Source organism: Halichoerus grypus, chromosome 7 (genome assembly GCF_964656455.1).
Source record: "Halichoerus grypus chromosome 7, mHalGry1.hap1.1, whole genome shotgun sequence".
Taxonomy (NCBI): Eukaryota; Metazoa; Chordata; class Mammalia; order Carnivora; family Phocidae; genus Halichoerus; species Halichoerus grypus.
The window spans coordinates 28596049-28614468 of NC_135718.1; the positions used below are offsets into that span (position 1 = coordinate 28596049).

An 18420-nucleotide genomic window follows, 5' to 3' on the forward strand; every position below is an offset into this window, starting at 1 on the left:
ATCTGTTTTAAAAACAAAGATTATGGGGTGCCTGTGTGGCTCAGTCGTTAAGCGTCTGCCTTCAGCTCAGGTCATGATCCCAGGGTCCTGGGATCGAGCCCCACATCAGGCTCCCTGCTCGGTGGGAAACCTGCTTCTCCCTCTCCCACTCCTCCTGCTTGTGTTCCCTCTCTCTTCTGCTCTTTCTCTCTCAAATAAATAAATCTTTTTAAAAAAAAACAACAAAGATTATTTCTTACTCATGGTGAACGTCCATCTGGGAGGTAGGGGGTGGCAAGTAGGCGACTTTGCTTCATCATCTTCACCAGGGCCTCAGGCTGATGGGACCTTCTAAACATCACCAGTCATGTGGCAGGGAAAGTTAGTGTGTGGCTCTCACGCTTCTCTCACATTTCATTGGTCAAAGCAAATCCACAGCCATGCCTATCATTAAGGAGGTGGGAAGAACAATCCTATCATGTACCTGGAAGGATGGGAATCAAAATACTGATGAAGCCAGGGGATCCCAGAGGTAGTGAGGACATTCAACGGTTATTACAATATAGATGTGAAGGGATCAGATACCAGGGAAGTATATCAATTGGAACAAAAAGGAAAGCACAAACAAAAGAAACATTTCAGAGTATTTCTGAAGGGTAGCTACAGAAGACTCCCAGCTTTAGAGTCTGATTGGGTAGAAAAGAAATATTTTGGAGGAATTGGTTGGGGTGGGAAGTTCAAAGGCTAAATTTGGAATGAACATGCCAAGTCATGCCAGAAATTAAGGTAGATATTCATCCAATCTCATTCTGTGTCACTCCCCCTTTCTAACTTTCTGTTCCTTCATACACCAACCTTGTTCTCACCTTAGGGTTCTTGTACCTACTGTTTCTTCTGGAATGCTCTTCTCTGGGTTCATCATGAGCTCCTGCCTGTCATTTAGCGTCATCTTCTCAGAAAGGCTTTCCCTGGCCCAATAAATGTAGCCACCTAGTCACACTTTATCACATCTCCCTATTTCAGTTATCAGAACAGTACCTAGAGCTAACTGGTATTTTTGTCTATCCCCCTCCCCTCATTAAAAAGCAAGCTCCATGAGAGCTCCATGGACTGTGTCCTGTGTCACCAGCTTCAAGTACAGTGCCAGGCACAGAACTGGTCCTCAATAAATATTTACTGAATGTTCACATGGAAATTTCAGTTAAGAAGTATGCAATGAACCCCCAAAAACAAAAAACCCAGTTAAGAAATGGGCAGAAGACATGAATAGACACATTTCCAAAAAAGACATCCAGATGGCTAAAAAAAGATGCTCAACATCATTCATCATCAAGGAAATCTAATCAAAACCATGATGAGATACCATCTCACACCTGTCAGGATGGCTAAAATTAACAAGAAACAACAGGTGTTGGTGAGGATGCAGAGAAAGGGGAACCCTCTTGCACTCTTGGTGGGAATGCAAACTGGTGCAGCCACTCTGGAGAACAGTATGGAGGTTCCTCAAAAAGTTAAAAATAGAACTACTCTATGATCCGGCAATTGCACTACTAGGTGTTTACCCGAAGGATACAAAAATACAGATTCAATGGGACACATGCACCTCAATCTTTATAGCAGCATGATTAACAATAGCCAAACTATGAGGAGAGCTCAAATGTCCATTGATGAATGGATAAAGAAGACATGGTGTGTATATACAATGGAGTATTACTCAGCCATGGAAAAGAATGAAATCTTGCCATTTGCAACGACATGGATGGAGCAAGAGTGTATTATGCTAAGTGAAATAAGTCAGAGAAAGACAAATACCGTATGATCTCACTCATATGTGAAATTTAAGAAAGAAAACAGATGAACACATGGCAACGGTGAAAAGAAAAAAAGGAGGGAAACAAGCCATAAGACACTCTTAATGATAGAGAAACTGAGGGTTGATGGAGGGAAGTGGGTGGGTGTGGGCTATATGGGTGATAGGTATTAAAGAGGGCACTTGTTATCATGAGCACTGAGTGTTATATGTAAGTGATCAATCACTTAATTCTACTCCAGAAGCCAATATTGCACTGTATGTTCACTAAAGTTTAAGTTAAAGAAAGAAAGAAAGAAAGAAAAAGAAAGAAAGAAAGAAAGAAAGAAAGAAAGAAAGAAAGAAAGAAGGAAAGAAAGAAAGAAATATAGGTCCAATGGGGAAAACAGATTTGGAATGGTAAGTTTCTCTAAGGTATTGAAGATGAACAAGAAGCATTAACCCTTTAGGAATGTTTTCCCTCGGTGTTTAGAGAAGTGTAGGAGACTGAGAAGTCTAAAACGTAGAATAAGTGGTTCCTAGGAAGGAAAAAATTTCAGTGAGGGATGGGTCAGTGGGGGCAAGAGGGAATAAGAAAAAGACTATTGCATTTGGAAAGGTCATTTGTGGCCACCGAATAAAGAAGTGAAAATGTAGGGGTTGGGGCGCCTGGGTGGCTCAGTCCGTTAAGTTTCTGCCTTCCGCTCAGGTCATGATCTCAGGGTCCTGGGATGGAGCCCCGCATGGGGCTTCCTGCTCAGCAGGGAGTGTGCTCAGGTCATGATCTCAGGGTCCTGGGATGGAGCCCCGCATGGGGCTTCCCGCTCAGCAGGGAGTGTGCTCAGGTCATGATCTCAGGGTCCTGGGATGGAGCCCTGCATGGGGCTTCCTGCTCAGCAGGGAGTGTGCTTCGCCGTCTGCCCCTGCTCATGTTCTCTCTCTCTTGCTCTCTCTCTCTCAAATAAATAAAATCTTTAAAAAAAAAGATAAGAAAAAAAATTTTTAAATATAGGGGTTAAGGAGAGAAAGGATATAGCAGGTCTAGCTCATTACTGTAGTAGTTTGGCAGTAGAGGGAATTAGTACTCTAGCAGGATTCAGTGGTTTATCTTTTGAGGAGACCTACTCATTTCTCAAGGGAAGCGAGCTAGAGAAGAGGGAAGATGTAGAGAAGGGTTCTTAACCTAAAGATCATGGACCCCTAGGTGTGTGCATGGGGGGTGGGAAGTGGAGGGAAGAGGATTTGTAGTTTCGTTACTTTCGCAAAGGTCCAGACCCAAAGGTTAATAACCATTGCTAAGAGAAAGAGAATAGATGAGTAAAACAGTTAAAAACAAACAAAAACCCCCAGAGGCCCAGAGAAGGGCTTCGCTTTAAAGAAAAAAAGGAAAGCCTTTTCCTTAAAGAAAAGCTATACCGAGATGGAAAAGTTCACAACTGCATCATCATCTCGGTAAAATAGGTAGTAAGGACAGAGCTGGAAACACTGGGGAGGCTTGTGCAAACACGCTCCAGAGAAGGGATACTGAAGCAGGGACTACGGAGGAGTGGAGAAAGCTCCTGCGTTCCTCAACAGAGCCAGCAACCCTCGTGTAGCTCCCGCGCAACGTCACGGCCCAGGAGGTGGTGCTCCAGGCTGGGAATCGCTGGCATTGTTCTTTAACCAGTGAGTGCCCCGCTCAAACTCTGCCCGACCCGCCCGACCAGCCTGGGAGAGACAGCGGTCTTATCACAAAAGGCAATCACCACCAGGCAGTGGTGGTCATCAGTGCGTCAGCTCAGGGAAAAACTCTCTGTCCGAGCTTCTCCATAGTCGCCGTACTTTCTGTGCTCTTTGGGCAGCTGCCTCCAGACCGGCCTCTCCACCTGTCGTCATCTCTGAATCATCCCGCCCCATTTCGACATCTCTTTTTCCTGCCTCCAGCTCTCGGCCTGGCGCAGGACCCAGCGACAGCGGGCCCCGAGAACTCATTCATTCAACAACCGCAGGGTTTACTGGGCGACTTCGGGTGCAAGCCCAGGGCGGCACGCCGGGGCCTGAGGAGCACAGGGCCCTCAGGAGTCGGCTCGCGCGCGGCATGGGGCGGGGAGACAGCACGCCAGATCCAACCGGAGTCTAACGGGCCTCCGCCCGCATGTCACAACAGCTTCCCGGACAGGCCCGCGGGCCGCGCCAGGGTATACCCGGCCCAAGCTGGCTCCACCTCACGCCAGCCCGAGATCCCGCGGGAACAGAGCTCTTGGGCCAGGGCCGCCCGCCAGCCCGCGACCCCGCGTGTCTGGGGATTTGGGGCCCGCGCTCGAACGCAGTTCTAACGGCTGACTGTAGCGGTTTGACCTTGAAGGCCTGGCACCACCCCCCCCACCACGCCCCGAGAGAACCCCGCCTGCAGCACCCGCAAGTCCCCAGGCGCTAGTCTGGGGCCCAAATCCGGTCTCTCTCGCCCCTGGGCTCTTCGCTCTCTTCCCGTAGCCAATCGGATCCCGACGTGGTGAGGGCCAATGGCCGCGGTCAAAGTATCAAGAGTGGTTGAGCCTATCAAAGTTCTCCCTTAAGTTTCTCCCGCCCCCAAGAAAAGTCAGTGGGCGGGTTGTTCTTATATGTTGGCCAATCAATGGCCAATAAACAAGAAGCTTCCAAGATCAAAGGGGAAGGGGTGGGACCTAAACCGTAGCAACGCCGCAGGGCGGAGGAATGACAGGCAACTTCTCTAATACCACAGACATCTTTTTCCTACGTAAGCAAAGGGGCGGGGCTAACTTGGCGGCCGCACCAATGGCTGGCTGAGGGGTGTGTCCGTGAGCCAAGCGGGAGCCGGAGGCCCCGGGCTCTCTGGGCCGCGCCTGAGGGGACACGACGGGGCTGGGGGGCGGTGGCGGCAGCGGCAGCGGCGGCGAGGGTGGGCGCCGCAGCTGGCCCGGGTGGATGGAGTTGGAGGGGCGGGGTGCTGGCGGTGTGGCGGGGGGGCCGGCGGCTGGGCCGGGGCGGAGCCCCGGGGAGTCGGCGCTGCTGGACGGGTGGCTGCAGCGGGGCGTGGGCCGGGGGGCCGGCGGCGGGGAGGCCGGGGCCTGCAGGCCCCCGGTACGGCAGGATCCGGACTCCGGCCCGGACTACGAGGCGCTGCCGGCTGGAGCCACTGTCACCACGCACATGGTGGCGGGCGCCGTGGCAGGGATCCTGGAGCACTGCGTGATGTATCCCATCGACTGCGTCAAGGTGAGACCTGGACCGGCTCCGAATCCGACCTGGGGCTGACCCCACCCCTGGGTCCTGTCCAGAGCCAGGATCCCGGCCGAGAGCCGGAGCCGACATGGGTTTCTTCCTGGCTCCTGCCACCGCCACACGATTCGACCGATACTCCATGCAAGCAAGGTCCCGGCTGGGAATGGAACCCACCCAGGAACCAGGACCCATTTCTAACCGACAGTGAGATCTGAATCGGGACTGTGGAAAGAAAATCTGTCAGCCAAAGTCCTGGATCCTAGCTGGGACTAAACAGGAATAGGGTGGGATGGGATAGAACAGGTAAGTAATACTGACTTGATTTAAGGTGAAGCCAACTGGGGTGAATCAGACCCTGAATAGGATCTTAATGGCTTGAGATGTTCTCTGGGCGAGTGCTTTTACAAGCTTCTTGCTGTGTCTACCCTTAAAAGTGATGGGGCAGGAACCGAAATCTGATATCTCTCAGCTAGATGAAGTATTTACTTATTAAATCTTAGCCCATGAGTGACTGGAAATCACTTGTGCAGTCAGAATTCATAGTTCCAGACTGGAAGTAATTTGGGAAAGACCATGTTCAGGAAAAGGTTTCGGTTTCTCTGCAGCAAGCATGATACCCCACCTATTTCCTGAACGTGAAACCTAAACTGGGATTAGGATTTCGTATGTGCAGGGAGCCCATCAGCCCCCAAACAAGAGATGGACCTGACAGTGTATTTCTTTAGCCATGTGAAGTTGACAAAAGGGGAGAGTTGCCTAGAAGGGAAGCGTGATGATATTGAAAATGAAAGGGGAGCAACATGAAGGCATGATTCCTGTGAACGTAAAAACTAGTAGCCACAACCAAGCAGACTGGTTAGTGGGTAAAGAAGTGAGGTGCTTCTGAAGAAAGCTAGGTGAAGAGGGGAACAGGTGGTTCTTTATAGTTCTTATTCTTGTGCATTAGCAAAGGTACCAACCTCTAAAAGTGAGGACTAAATTGAATGAAAAGTAAATTCCAGGGGACTGTTGAAATAAATGTATTGACAGAGACTGACACCTCCTTTACATGTTAAGGGTAATAGTCAAACAGTATCCTCACAGCTCTTTGATGTGTGTTTTTTCCTCAAATTAGGAAAATGTTACATATTCAAAAGGAGAGAGTATTGAGTTGGGAAATACAAAATCTTATCTTTTCTGCTTCTCCCTGGTTCCGGTACTCACATGTTTTCATTAGTAGTGTGAATGAATAAATGGGGAAAGTGCTCATTAAGCTTTGTGAATGACATTGAGTTGATAGTTTTCTAGCACATTGCAAGGCAACTCCTACCAATAGTCATACCTATTGAAACTGGTAGATGCACTTGGTTAAAATGGATATTAGAATTTTAAATACCCTTGTCAATTGAGAGGAATAGAAACAAACAGTAAAATCCATGCGAGAGAAGTAAGAGGATGGTTAATGCTCTAACAGTATTAAAATGTAAAGTGGGTAAGTACAAATAAAAAAGATTCAGACATTTATGTAGTAAAGTCTAGGTTGAATGACTGTGAGTTGTTAATGCTATATATCAAAAAATTAAAATGACCAAACTGCAAAGTAAAGTAACTTCACTATACTTAGATTGTGAGGAGAGAGCAGGGTCTAGGGTGCTATGTTTCAGGATGGGTATCAAATGAAAACTAGATCAAAGAAAGCAATGGAAATTATTTAATGACTTGAAAAATACAATGTAATAATGTGACTGACTTAGAAATATTACTATAACTTATCAACTTAAGTGTTGTCCCATTACCTTGGGAGGCTATCTCCTTATTCCATATCTTTACATAATATTGTTGCTGTAAATATTTTATAGATTCCTCTGCTAGAAATGCCTCCAGAATATTTGGGTGAATATTCTTAAAGAGGGAAAAGCTTTGCCCTGTGACAAAATGGAGTTGTTCGTTTGTTTTTTTTTAGTAACAGACCATTCAGAATAAAAAATGACAGATAAGTGGAAGATCAAAATGGGTAATACTGATTGGAGACAAAGAGAAGGTAGGACCAGAAAGCAAGGAGACTGATTTATTCTTGAGGCTGATAAACCCACTGAGGGAACACTTCTGAAAGAGGAGTTCCAGAAATATTTTGCATAATCACAGCATTGCTGGAATAAGTTACTTCTAGCCTTCCAAGGTAACTGTTTTGAAGAACAGTTCTTATTCACTTACATAAACTTTGAAGTGTTTGTTTTTAAAAAAATTAGTCATATGACATTACAGTCATGCCTCAAAGCCCTATATTAAAGAAATAATTATTTGATCCAGAGGGGAAAAAGTGCTCAAGAGGCTTCAAAGATACAAAAGCTCATTTCAGAAGAATCATTTTCATTTGCCATTAATGCTGGGATTTAAATGACTAGAGGGAACAACTAGGTTGTAAGATTTAATGTCAGTAGGATGTTAGACATTGTTGTGCAGACATGAAAGTTCAGATCTCTTCCTTCAGAAAGGACTTCCCAGTTCACTTGTCCCAGGGCTTCCCAGTTCCTCTTTCACCATAAATGGTGGTGGAGAAGAAGAGCAGCCCCAACCATCCCGAAGACTAGAGGCAGGTATCTGTGTTGGAACCTAAACAGCAACCACCGTGTTTGCAAGTGAAAGTCGACATTGCCTCTTGGCGTGCAAACCTGTGCACCCCAGCCACTTACCAGGGTCAGGTTGATTTAAAGTATCGTTGGGAGGAACCTAGCATAACCTCACCAGGCCATAGTTATTCAGCCAACTATTTATATGGTCACAATAGGGAGGTTTGGGAGCCCAAATATATCCCAGTTTTCCTTTTCTGGGCCTCAGAGGCAAACACCAGACTGACTATAGGGATAGGCTCTGCAGCCTAAGTAGTCAGAATCTTCTCACAATCATCTGGCTAAGTACCCACCTGTCACCAAGGTGCTACTTTTTGGCTTTGTAATGGTGACATAAAGAATCTACTTACATAATAAGTTAAAGAGAGAAAGAGCAAGGGAAATCTTTTCCAAACTCCAGATGTAAACGGTTATCTGTACACATTCACCAATGAAAGGTTAGGAAACATTGGCTTACTTGACTTTCTTGTATCCAATAATAATACTTATTATTCGATAAATGGCACTTGTTCTTGTTTGCCAAGCACTAACTGATGTTCCTTACATATATTTATTCATTTAATCCTTGAAGTAATTTCATGAAGTATACATCATTTTCATTATTTCACAGATGAAGAAAAGGAAGCAAGTTAAGTGGCACCATCATGATTTGAATGCAGTCTGACTCTCAGGCCTTCCATGCAGCCTCCCAGAAGTAGATTTCCAGAGCCAAGCAAGGCACAGAGTTTCACAATAGTGCTCGTTCCTCAACATGACCTCCAGATTAATAGCTGGACATAAAAATCATTATAGCCACAGAGAAACTTTAAAGTAAAAACAAAAAAATACAAAATTAAACCTGATTTCCTAGTGGCTAAGAACCAGTTAGTTGCCCGTGTACAGTTGTGAAATGATGTGTACAAGAGACAACACTGCCATAATCTATAAATTCTACGATATGAACAAATATGTCCAAGAATCGTGTTTGGATACGATAAAAAGCCTTTTATTTCTAGTGCTTCATAAACTACCAATGGCTTTTACATGCCCTCTTTGAATCCGCACAACAGCCCCATGAGCCATTCCTAGTCTCATGTAAACTCAGGTTAAGTGACATATCCAAGACCACACATCTAGCAAAGCAGGGCCTCAGACTCAGGCTTTCTGACTCATATGTGGCTTGTCTTTTACCAAACCACTTATCTCCCTATTAGTTCATTTCACTTTTCTTCAAAGCCAGTGTTTGTTGTTTTTTTTTAAAATAATTAAAGGCTATTCATAAACTTGTAGAGATTTCATTTTTCTCCAAAAGAAAGATTTATTGGCTCACACATTTGGGGAGCCATATTGATTTTTCTATTTGGTATAGCTTATGCCTGGGTCCTTTCCATAAGGGTATAAGTAGAATTGTGAGTTAGAAGTAGAGGCGTGTATAAAATGTTCAAAGTAACTTTCAGTCCAGGTTTCTCTTGGGGTTGAAAGATGCCAAATCTCTGAGGCCAGACCTTTCGAGGCTGGTTGCCCAAATAATTCCACTGACTTCAGCAGAGCAATGCAATTTCTGAACAATCTCCCTATACAAGATCAGTTTCAAACAAACCTATGGAAACCAGACCGAGTTTATCTTTATCAGCAGCCATAGCCAGCAAAAACCTGTAGTCACTGAATAACTCCTCTAATGGATTCTGTACCCCTGGGTGATATGAAAGATTCATAAGCATATCCTTTATTGGAAATTTATGGTGTTTGGTTTTTTTGGTTTTTTTTTTTTTTGAGAAGTAGAATGAATGTGTCAGATTGTAAAAAGTGATACTGTATTTCTGATTGAACTTGCAGTAATTAACCTTTTAAGCTTCCAGTTCTTTGTTAGTAGCAAGCAGGAGAAAATAACTTTAGAGGAATGTGGATTGCTTGCAGCTAACTAGGACCTGTTAATCTGGTTAGTCGTCGTCCATCCCCCCCCTCCCCCCCTGCCCCCGCTCTTGAGAAGAGGCAGTACTCTTGGATTCCAGATGGCCAAAGGAAGGTTCAAATTGAATCAGTAATTGGAGTGAAGCAGGAATTTAAACTGTACTTGGGCTTTAGTTGCGCCTACTGACTCACTGATAGCCTACTTCTTACTTTGTGAACTGGTGCAGATAGCTAAGATTCATTTGTTCATTCATTCATTCATTCATTCAGCAAACAAATCTTGAGTGCTTCCTCTGTTCCAGGCACTGGACATTGGTTTTATATTGTTAGTCTTCATGCTACCTTAATCTTGAAATGGATCAACAGACAAGAAGAGATTTTCATGAGGAGACACACCCTTCCCCTGAGAGTCGGTGATTTGGGGAATGTTTCGAAAAGATTCATTTCCCAAATTTCAATCCAACTTTGTCCAGGAACATTATACAAAGTGTCTACCATGTACTTTTGTCCCAGTCATTGAATCCTCTGGAAATTCCAAGGATTATGTTTCATGAAGGCTGATACTATTTGATGCCAATTTGGGGATTCATTCAGTTTAGAGTAGAGATCTGGAAATCCCTTCAGTTTTAGGGACTAGGTTGGTTTCCACCTTTCATAGTTTCAGGGTAAATGTTCTTTCCCAGGAAATTAGAGTAGCATTGATTACAGTTGCTACCTTTGCCAAGAATTTAACCTACAGGCCCAGCTGCCAATGCCGAATAATCCGAGAAGTTCAGGTAATCATCCAGGATATAACAGAGGATAAGCTATCATCTCATTAATGTAGTGTGCGATCAGGAAGCAGGCCTAGGATCAATGTTGGGCCTCATGCAAATAATGCATAAAGTATGTTGTAGACAGTAAATAGTTGACTTTAAAATCCATTTATAAAGAACTCTTGGCCCGAGTTTATTAAGGCACAAAAGGAACTTCTCCTGAAACACAGGCTTGATATTTGTTGCTGGGGCTATGAATCATTTCAGAGTTCAAGGACACTTCCCAAGTGGTGATATTCTCAGAGACAGCAACGGTGTTCCCCTCATAGATGACTAGCAAAAGAAAGGTCCACGTCTTGGAAAGATTGGACACAGATTTGGAAGGAAGTAAAATCGGGTGCCAGTTGGTACTCCTGCATGTTGGCACAATTCCACATAGAAGTGCCCGCAGCCTTAGTGTCGAAGTTGGGAAGTTGAATGAGAAGTTGGCATCACTGACCCTGCACTCCTTTCTATAATTGCAGACCCGGATGCAGAGCCTACAGCCTGACCCAGCCGCCCGCTATCGCAATGTGTTGGAGGCACTCTGGAGGATTATAAGAACAGAGGGCCTGTGGAGGCCTATGCGAGGGCTGAACGTCACAGCGACAGGCGCAGGGCCTGCCCACGCCCTCTATTTTGCCTGCTACGAAAAGTTAAAAAAGACATTGAGTGATGTAATCCACCCTGGGGGCAATAGCCATATTGCCAACGGTATTGAGCCTTCCTGTGCTGGTTCCCCCACTTTGTCAACTCTCTGGGCTTTGCTGCTGTTAATGCTTTCCAGTCTCAGCATGGCTTGGAGCTGAAGCTCTGGGCTGGGCTAGGCCAGATTATAGGGGAGGGACTTCCAAACCTGATGTTCTCAGACAACGGGCTGCTTCAACCCCACCCCTCTTTGGGGACCACCTCAACAAAGTGTTACAGTATCTTCCCTTACCTACCAGCTCGACTCTTTCATCTCCCTGCATCAACTTCTAATGCCCTGGTAATGTGGAGACACACTGAACTACCCCCCCACACACATTGTGTATTTCTTGATAGTTGGGTGCTGTCCTCCTCAGGGCAGGATCAGAGGTGACCCAGCCACCCAAGGAGGACATTAATGGAGGCCCTGCTCTTTGCCTCACCTTTTCAGGATCCTAATTGACCAGAGGCAGTTTGTGGTGTTGATGACATGACCAGGCCTCAACAAGTGAATTGGGGTGGGGCCAAGGGACTTATGCACAGAGAAACCAGAGGGTTGCAGGTTATGTGGAAGTAAGGGAAGAGAAAGCAGCCTGTTGCTTGAGGATTGAAAACCAAATTGAGAGTGGAGAGGAGTGGTGAGGGATACGGCAGTTCAGGACCCAAAGGAAAGGTCTAGTCGGACAGATGTAGAGTTTGGAGATGGACTGGGCAGCACAGGGGCAGCAGGATGGAAGATGAGATGCTATGGGTCAAATGTGACCACCCCGCCGCCCCTCATGTTCTCCCTCCACTGGAGGCAGCTGATGCCGGCATCCCTTGGCCTCAGTGGCTCTGGTTCCTATCTGGGGCGTGAACTGTGTTTATTCTCAGAACTGTCTTTATAAAATCTGGGCTGTTTTCCTAGGCTCTTCCAGGCCTTCCTAGTATACCTATGGTCACCTAGATTGGTGACCTTACTAAGCTGGTGGGAGCAAATATCTTCATTACTCAGAATGGGGGTTTAGGAGTAAGGGGTCCCCATCTTTTGAACTGGCTCTTACATCCCTCACCCTACTGTGGCTTGGCCACTCCCCCACCCCCCCACCCCAGGCCTCGGTGGATGGTTTGACCTCTCCTGGCCTTGCATGTGGCAGTTGTTTTCTCCTTTGCAGGTGCGGCCGGGTGTGTAGCAACATTACTGCATGATGCAGCCATGAATCCAGCAGAAGGTAATGATTCCGCCACCTTTCCCTCTGTGGGCAGCTGCATCGGCATCTCTGGGCTTTTCCTTTATTTCTGCTTGCAGAAGAAAGCCAGGGAGCAGCTGGCCGGTTTGGGGGGAAAGCCTTCTCTGCTGCTGTGCCTTACCAGTAGAGGGCGCTCCCTCCATGTTGTCGGCACTGAGGAGGAGCCCCTAGGAAGCAAACTCATTGAGATTCCATTCGTCTTTGGGGCTTCTCTGAAAAAAGATATGGCTCTACTTGGCCTATTCCTGGGCCTTCTTGGAAGTCCTCTCTGTAGTGGATTTGATCTCCTCTGAAAATTTAACAGATTATTTCACTTTTCTTCAAAGAGGTGAAGTAGGAATGAAAGGGTAAATTGTAGAGCTCAGTTCCTGCATGGCTGCTTGGATCTTGGCTTTCTAGGTGGAGAATGAGGTACTCAAACAAATATGAAGGGATAACATGGTTGCCATGTTCTTTAAATTCCAGTTCTTTACCTGTCTTGGCAAGGTAATGGTGTGGAAAGGGCCAAACCTAAGCTGAAGATCTAGACCTTACACCATGTTATCCACTTGAGGGAGTAGATGTTTGGAAACTGAAGCCACAGTCTTCTTGGTTAAGAATTTTGTTTTCTTTTTGGTAGCCTTTCTCCTCTAGGAGGATTAACTATCCTCGTGTCATAAGAGTTGGGTGCTCTGCATACTTGAGGATTGGGATTATTAGGGCTATCTGTTCATTATTATGTTCACTGCCACTGAGTCAGTTTTTGTCTTGAGTTTTATGAACGGGTAAGATAATGATAGTAGGTAGGTACTTATTTCAAGGAAACCCTCTGGAGTCTCTAAATCATACATGTATTATGTGTTCACTGGTTGGTTGTTTTTTTTTTTTTAAGATCTTATTTATTTATTTGAGAGTGAGAGAGAGCATGAGCAGGGGAAGGGGCAGAGGCAGAGGGAGAAGCAGACTCCCCACTGGGCAGGGAGCCCGATGCGGGGCCCCATCCCAGGACCCCGGGATCATGACCTGAGCTGAAGGCAGACACCCAACCGAGTCACCCAGGTGCCGCTCACTGGTTGGTTTTAAAGAAATCCTACTAGAAGTGGGCCTGTTATTTTTTGGCCCTTTATCAGTTAAGGAAACCTTAATGTATGAGACATTAATATATTAACGTATTAGTGACCGCTCACTCATATTTTTCCTTCTCTCTCCGTTCCAACGGCTGACCCGCTGCCTTGGGACTCTGAATCTGGATACGCCTGCTCCCCGGTGATCGCTGGCATCGTTTCCTTCCGTCTTGTTGGCGGCACCACCAGTGGTCAAGCAGCGGATGCAGATGTACAACTCACCGTACCACCGGGTGACAGACTGTGTACGGGCAGTGTGGCAAAATGAAGGGGCCGGCGCCTTTTACCGTAGCTACACCACGCAGCTGACCATGAATGTTCCCTTCCAAGCCATTCACTTCATGACCTATGAGTTCCTGCAGGAGCACTTTAACCCCCAGAGACGGTACAACCCCAGCTCCCACGTTCTCTCTGGAGCCTGTGCTGGAGCTGTAGCTGCTGCTGCCACAACCCCACTGGACGTTTGCAAAACACTGCTCAACACCCAGGAATCCCTGGCTTTGAACTCGAACATCACAGGACACATCACAGGCATGGCCAGTGCCTTCAGGACGGTGTATCAAGTAGGCGGGGTGACCGCCTACTTCCGAGGGGTGCAGGCTCGAGTCATTTACCAGATCCCCTCCACAGCCATCGCATGGTCTGTGTACGAGTTCTTCAAATACCTGATCACCAAGCGGCAAGAAGAGCGGAGGGCAGGCAAGTGAGGTGAAGCGGCGGAGAACGCTGCCCAGCGCTCAGCACTGCTGCGTCCTGCCTGCTCCGGCCGCGTTCTCCGTCTGCTGGCATGCTCCAGCCCGAGTGGAGTCGGAAGGGAGGCAGAGGGCTCCCCCCAGGCCCGTGTTTTGGCTAACACCAGTGCCTGCCAGCCTCCGTGGCCGCCACCTTTCCTCCGGGCCCTCAGCAAGTGCAGCAAAGCACACCACAGCACCTTTGACAACCTCTCTCCAGCCTGGGCCTGATGACCTGCTCTAGACTGTTCTAGAGGGATAAGCAGCTCATTCCCGTGGTTCCTAATAAAAAGCCTTTAAATTCAGTGGTTTCCTTGGGTTTGTTCTGCCGAAGGGGAAGTGAAATGCTGTCAACTGCTCTTGACTTTAAGCATCAATCAAGGGGCCCAAAGGGAAGGTTTATCGCGTATGTCCATAGTTTGGGTTTCTGCTGATTTTCACAGTGACTTAAGACATTGGAGCCCTACTCCCTTTGTTATACAGTAGACTTCAAGGAATCTCCCTGAGGGCAGGAACATGGCCTTTGACAGATCCTAGCTAAACAGGCACTCTTGATCCCCACTACTGCCTTCTCCCTGGGACAGTGGCGTGCCAACAGAAGAGGTAGATTACTCTCCCAGCTCTGCCTGCCGAAGTACAACTTCCCATGTGGCACTTTGTTTTCTAATGTCATTGCAGAACAGGAGTTATTCAGTAAAGCTGCAAGACCTAAAGATTATGTGGTAAATAATAATACGTTTCATTTGGCTTTAAGGCTTTCACAAAGTACTTTACTGTACATGACTCCATTTGGTTCTCACAAAATCTGTGAAGTAGGCAGTGCAAGCACCATCTCTATTTTACAGGTAAGGAGAGCTCGGAGAGGCTGTCCCTTGCTCAAGTTCTCACAGCAAGTGCAGAACTGAAACCCCAACCCAGATCTTTTGCTCCCGGAAGTGAACCTAATTGTGCCTTCCTACAGACAGGAAATGCGTAGAGGGCACATACTGCAACCTGCCTCCTGAGGGAGCTCCCCCCTGACGGCCACTTAGGCTCTGTCTGGAGACTTCCAGGGATGGGGCTTTCACTGTGCTTCCTGGGTTGGTCTGTTCCTTTGTTTGGATAGCACCAGTTATTAGCAAGTTCTTCAGCACAGAGTGGAAATCTACCTCCAAGAACACCCATCTATCATCCTTGTTATGTCATCTGTCATTCATTCATTCATTCATTCATTCACTAAGTAACTATTGAGTGTCTCTGTGTCAGACACTGATGTTGGGGTTATAGTGATAAATAAAACCGTCCCAGCTGTCAACGAGCTTATTGTTTGGAGAGGAAGGCAAATGTAAACAGGCACCTACCAAGATCAAATGACAAGAAACGTGTAAGAATACCCAGCCTGGCCTTGGGTGACTAGGGGAGGCTTCTGGAGGAAGTGACATTTGAGGTGACACCTGGAAGGCAAATTAGCTAAACCAGGCGAAGAGAGGAAGGGAAATGTTCTAGGCAAAAACCTAGAGGAGAGAGGTGAGAGAGAGTAAGAAGTGTTCAGAGTTCAGTGTGCAAGGGACTTGGCAGGGCTGACAGTCTGAGCAAGGCATGCACCTGGAGAGCAAAGCAGGGGCTGAGTCTTAAAAGCAATGCTAAGGAGTTTAGAGTTTATCCTGAAGGCAATACAGAGGCATTACAGGGTTTTAAGCAGAGGTGTGGTGTGATCAGATTTACAATTTAAACAGATCACTGAGGCTCTCTGAGGAGGGATTAGAGGAGCAAGACTGGACGGGCAGGCCGACCTGCTGGGAGGCTGTCACAGTCACGCAGGCAGGGCTGCCCGGTGGCCTGGACCGGGACTGGGGCAAGGGAGACAGAACGTGCCAGACTGGCGCGATGTTAGGGTTGCAATAGAAATCCGTTACAGAATAAATCTTGTCCTCCTCCCACCTGACAGCACTTCAAGAATCTGTGGAGAACCGTGTCCAAATACACTTGAAAAAAACCGTCAAGGGAACAGCAGGCTCTCCTGTTCTAAACCTTGCTTAAGCTGCGCTGCCCCTGATGGAAAAGAGAGATGGTAATGGCTAAATGGTGGCCACTGGAGTTTGAGTCACCCATAGAGTAAAATGAGCACGAGGAAATCATTGCAGAGGCCATTTCACAGGGTTTGCCGGCAAAAATATAAGAGAGTCACTGCCTCCCAGCACAGATGGAATGTGAGAACAAAGGGCTGCCTCTCCAGACCTGTCCCTGCAGTCGGCTGGACAGAGCTGCTGTCTGGCGTGGTATGCAGACCACAGGAGGCACTGTGGCAGTATGACCATTTCTTAACAATAGGAGACGGGGTAACGTCTGAAAGGATGATAGTCACTAAAGATTCTCTCAGCTCTAATGTCGTTCACGAACAATGAGAAAAGAATGCAAAAGTCACCTTCCAGTCTCCAATTGTGCCCTAGCTGCTGGAAGACCGTTGGTTTGGAATCCGGACAGGGCCTTAGGTTCTGCAGGTCTCTTCGTCCAATCTCTAGAGCAGACAGAGACAGAACAGTGCGAGACGGTTGAACAATCTTGGTTCCTGAATACCCGGGTCAGGAGCCAAGCTTCGCTTTCATCCCCATGAGAGCTGTGGGCATTTGGGGCATTCCCAGGTCCAGGGCCTCTCTGGAAAGCCAGGTAGGTCATGTGGCACCTTGAGGATCCAGGACCAAGCCACTATCAAGTGGTCAATTCCTGCACAGTGCTATGCCATGCAAGAAATCGTGCTAAAGCAACAAAAGAAGTCACAGGTTAGCCAGAGAAAACTTTCCTTCTTAATTGTAGAGACAAGACTAACATGAATGAAACAATCTTGTAATAACACAAGACAGAACACACCCGTGTAGTAGATTATACAGAACCAACAAGAAGAGTTAGAGACAGAAAAGATAAGTGTAGGTCAGAGTTAAAGGGAAAGAGGAGGCTTTGATGAATAGAATTAAAAAATAATTTTGTAAAAGCCAATAAAAGTCAAATCATGCTAATTTTATAAAACTTCTAAAAATAGATAAAAAGAAAGTACCTCCAATCCCATTACCTAGAGAATACGACAACATTTTGATGTACTCATCATCCAGTATTTTTTCTATGCATTTTTTTGTTAACATTCAGAATTCAGGGGTGCCTGGGTGGCTCAGATGGTTAAGCGTCTGCCTTTGGCTCAGGTCGTGATCCCAGGGTCCTGGGATCGAGCCCCACGTCGGGCTCCTGGCTCAGCAGGGAACCTGCTTCTGCCTCTCGCCCTGCTCGTGCTCTCTCTCTCTCTGTATCTCTCTGTCTCAGATGAATAAATAAAGTCTTTAAAAAAAAATCCAAAATTCAGGTCACACTGTAACCAGCTTCTTTCACATGATAGTACATGGTGCCCATCTTTCCATATTATTAAATCTTCCATCACTTCCACGTAAATAGCCACACAACATTCCATTATATGAATGTACAATAGCTTATTCTGTCAGTCACTCAGTTGCACCCTTGTAATAATTTATTGTCAAGAGCATTGCTGTGGGTACGTAGAATCTGAATGACAAAAAGGAGAGCAGGCTGGTGTGCAGAGAGGGTTCTGAGTGGGGAGTCAGTTTGGCGCCACCTCTCTGCAGACACTGAAGAGATCCTGGCTGGAGATCTGGGGTTGGAGGGGAGGATGGGAGGCCCCCTGGAGAATGTCAGAGGCGGGAGGGTTCTTGGAAGTCATCTTGCTCAGCATCCCTCCTGGAACCCCACTTCACTCTGCAGCATCCCTGAGAGGGGGTTCCCCATCCCCACTCCTGTGTCCGGGAGCTCACTGCTGCTCGAGGCCATCCATGACATTGCTGCCAAGTTCATTGCTGTTAGAAAGTTCATTCTTCATGGTCTCCTGCCTCCATTCTAGGATCACGTCACAGCCCTGCTAAGTTGCTGAATTCCTCACCATGGCCAACAGGGCTTCCCATCAATGGGCTCCCGCCCATCCCTCTAACCCCAGCGTAGCACACAAACACGAGGCATTCAAAACAAACACGTATTTTCTTGAGAATCTAAAATATTCCTCCTGTTGTCTCCACTCATTGATTTAGGAGGCTTGGTAAACAATAGTCTGTCTAAACTATCAGAAACTTCACACGATTGATGTTCAGACTGGACGTGCAGTGTTTTGTGACTTCCTGCCACCTAAGGCTGGTAAGTAGAGAAGTCCTGTGGGTGCTGCGCACAATATTCCACGTGTCGTCAGAGCTCCACACACACCGCCTTACCCCCCGCCCCCAGAGCCCACATTCACACAGCAAAAACAAAGGAGAGTAATTCTTTCTATTGAGGCACCTAGGTCTCCCCATGGTTTCCACCTAGGATCTCCTTCTGCCTGCTGGAGCAGCACGGAATCAGACTAACCATTCTTCTG

The 18420-nt window shown here is 46.8% G+C and overlaps 1 protein-coding gene and 1 long non-coding RNA gene across 4 annotated transcripts in view; one reads left to right on the plus strand and one right to left on the minus strand.

Moving 5' to 3' along the window:
- LOC118551272 (uncharacterized) overlaps nucleotides 1-18420 on the minus strand; it is a 71171-nt gene that overhangs the window by 3693 nt on the left and 49058 nt on the right. Inside the window, exon 3 of one of the 2 annotated variants that reach the window (XR_013449654.1) lies at nucleotides 240-423. This is a non-coding gene — a long non-coding RNA (uncharacterized LOC118551272). Of the gene's footprint in view, nucleotides 1-239; nucleotides 464-18420 lie in introns of both variants that reach the window. The other variant, XR_004924985.2, reaches the window with a different exon arrangement.
- SLC25A28 (solute carrier family 25 member 28) lies at nucleotides 4679-14338 on the plus strand. Of its 2 annotated transcripts, none has more exons than XM_036116958.1 (4): nucleotides 4679-4984; nucleotides 10769-10997; nucleotides 12125-12181; nucleotides 13492-14338. In XM_036116958.1, the coding sequence occupies exons 1-4, from the start codon at nucleotides 4694-4696 to the stop codon at nucleotides 14007-14009; spliced, it is 1095 nt and encodes a 364-aa protein (XP_035972851.1). In that variant the 5' UTR covers nucleotides 4679-4693; the 3' UTR covers nucleotides 14010-14338. The 2 variants fall into 2 exon arrangements, with proteins under 2 accessions (XP_035972851.1, XP_035972853.1); XM_036116960.2 differs by lacking the exon at nucleotides 4679-4984 and adding an exon at nucleotides 5009-5293.

Excerpts from the sequence above, each read along its gene's own strand:
- SLC25A28 (XM_036116958.1), top strand. The coding sequence starts at position 4,694 with ATGGAGTTGGAGGGGCGGGGTGCTGGCGGTGTGGCGGGGGGGCCGGCG. Across the intron at positions 4,985-10,768 it reads ATCCCATCGACTGCGTCAAG|ACCCGGATGCAGAGCCTACA; the intron begins GTGAGACCTGGA and ends CTATAATTGCAG. Across the intron at positions 12,182-13,491 it reads AGCCATGAATCCAGCAGAAG|TGGTCAAGCAGCGGATGCAG; the intron begins GTAATGATTCCG and ends CGGCACCACCAG.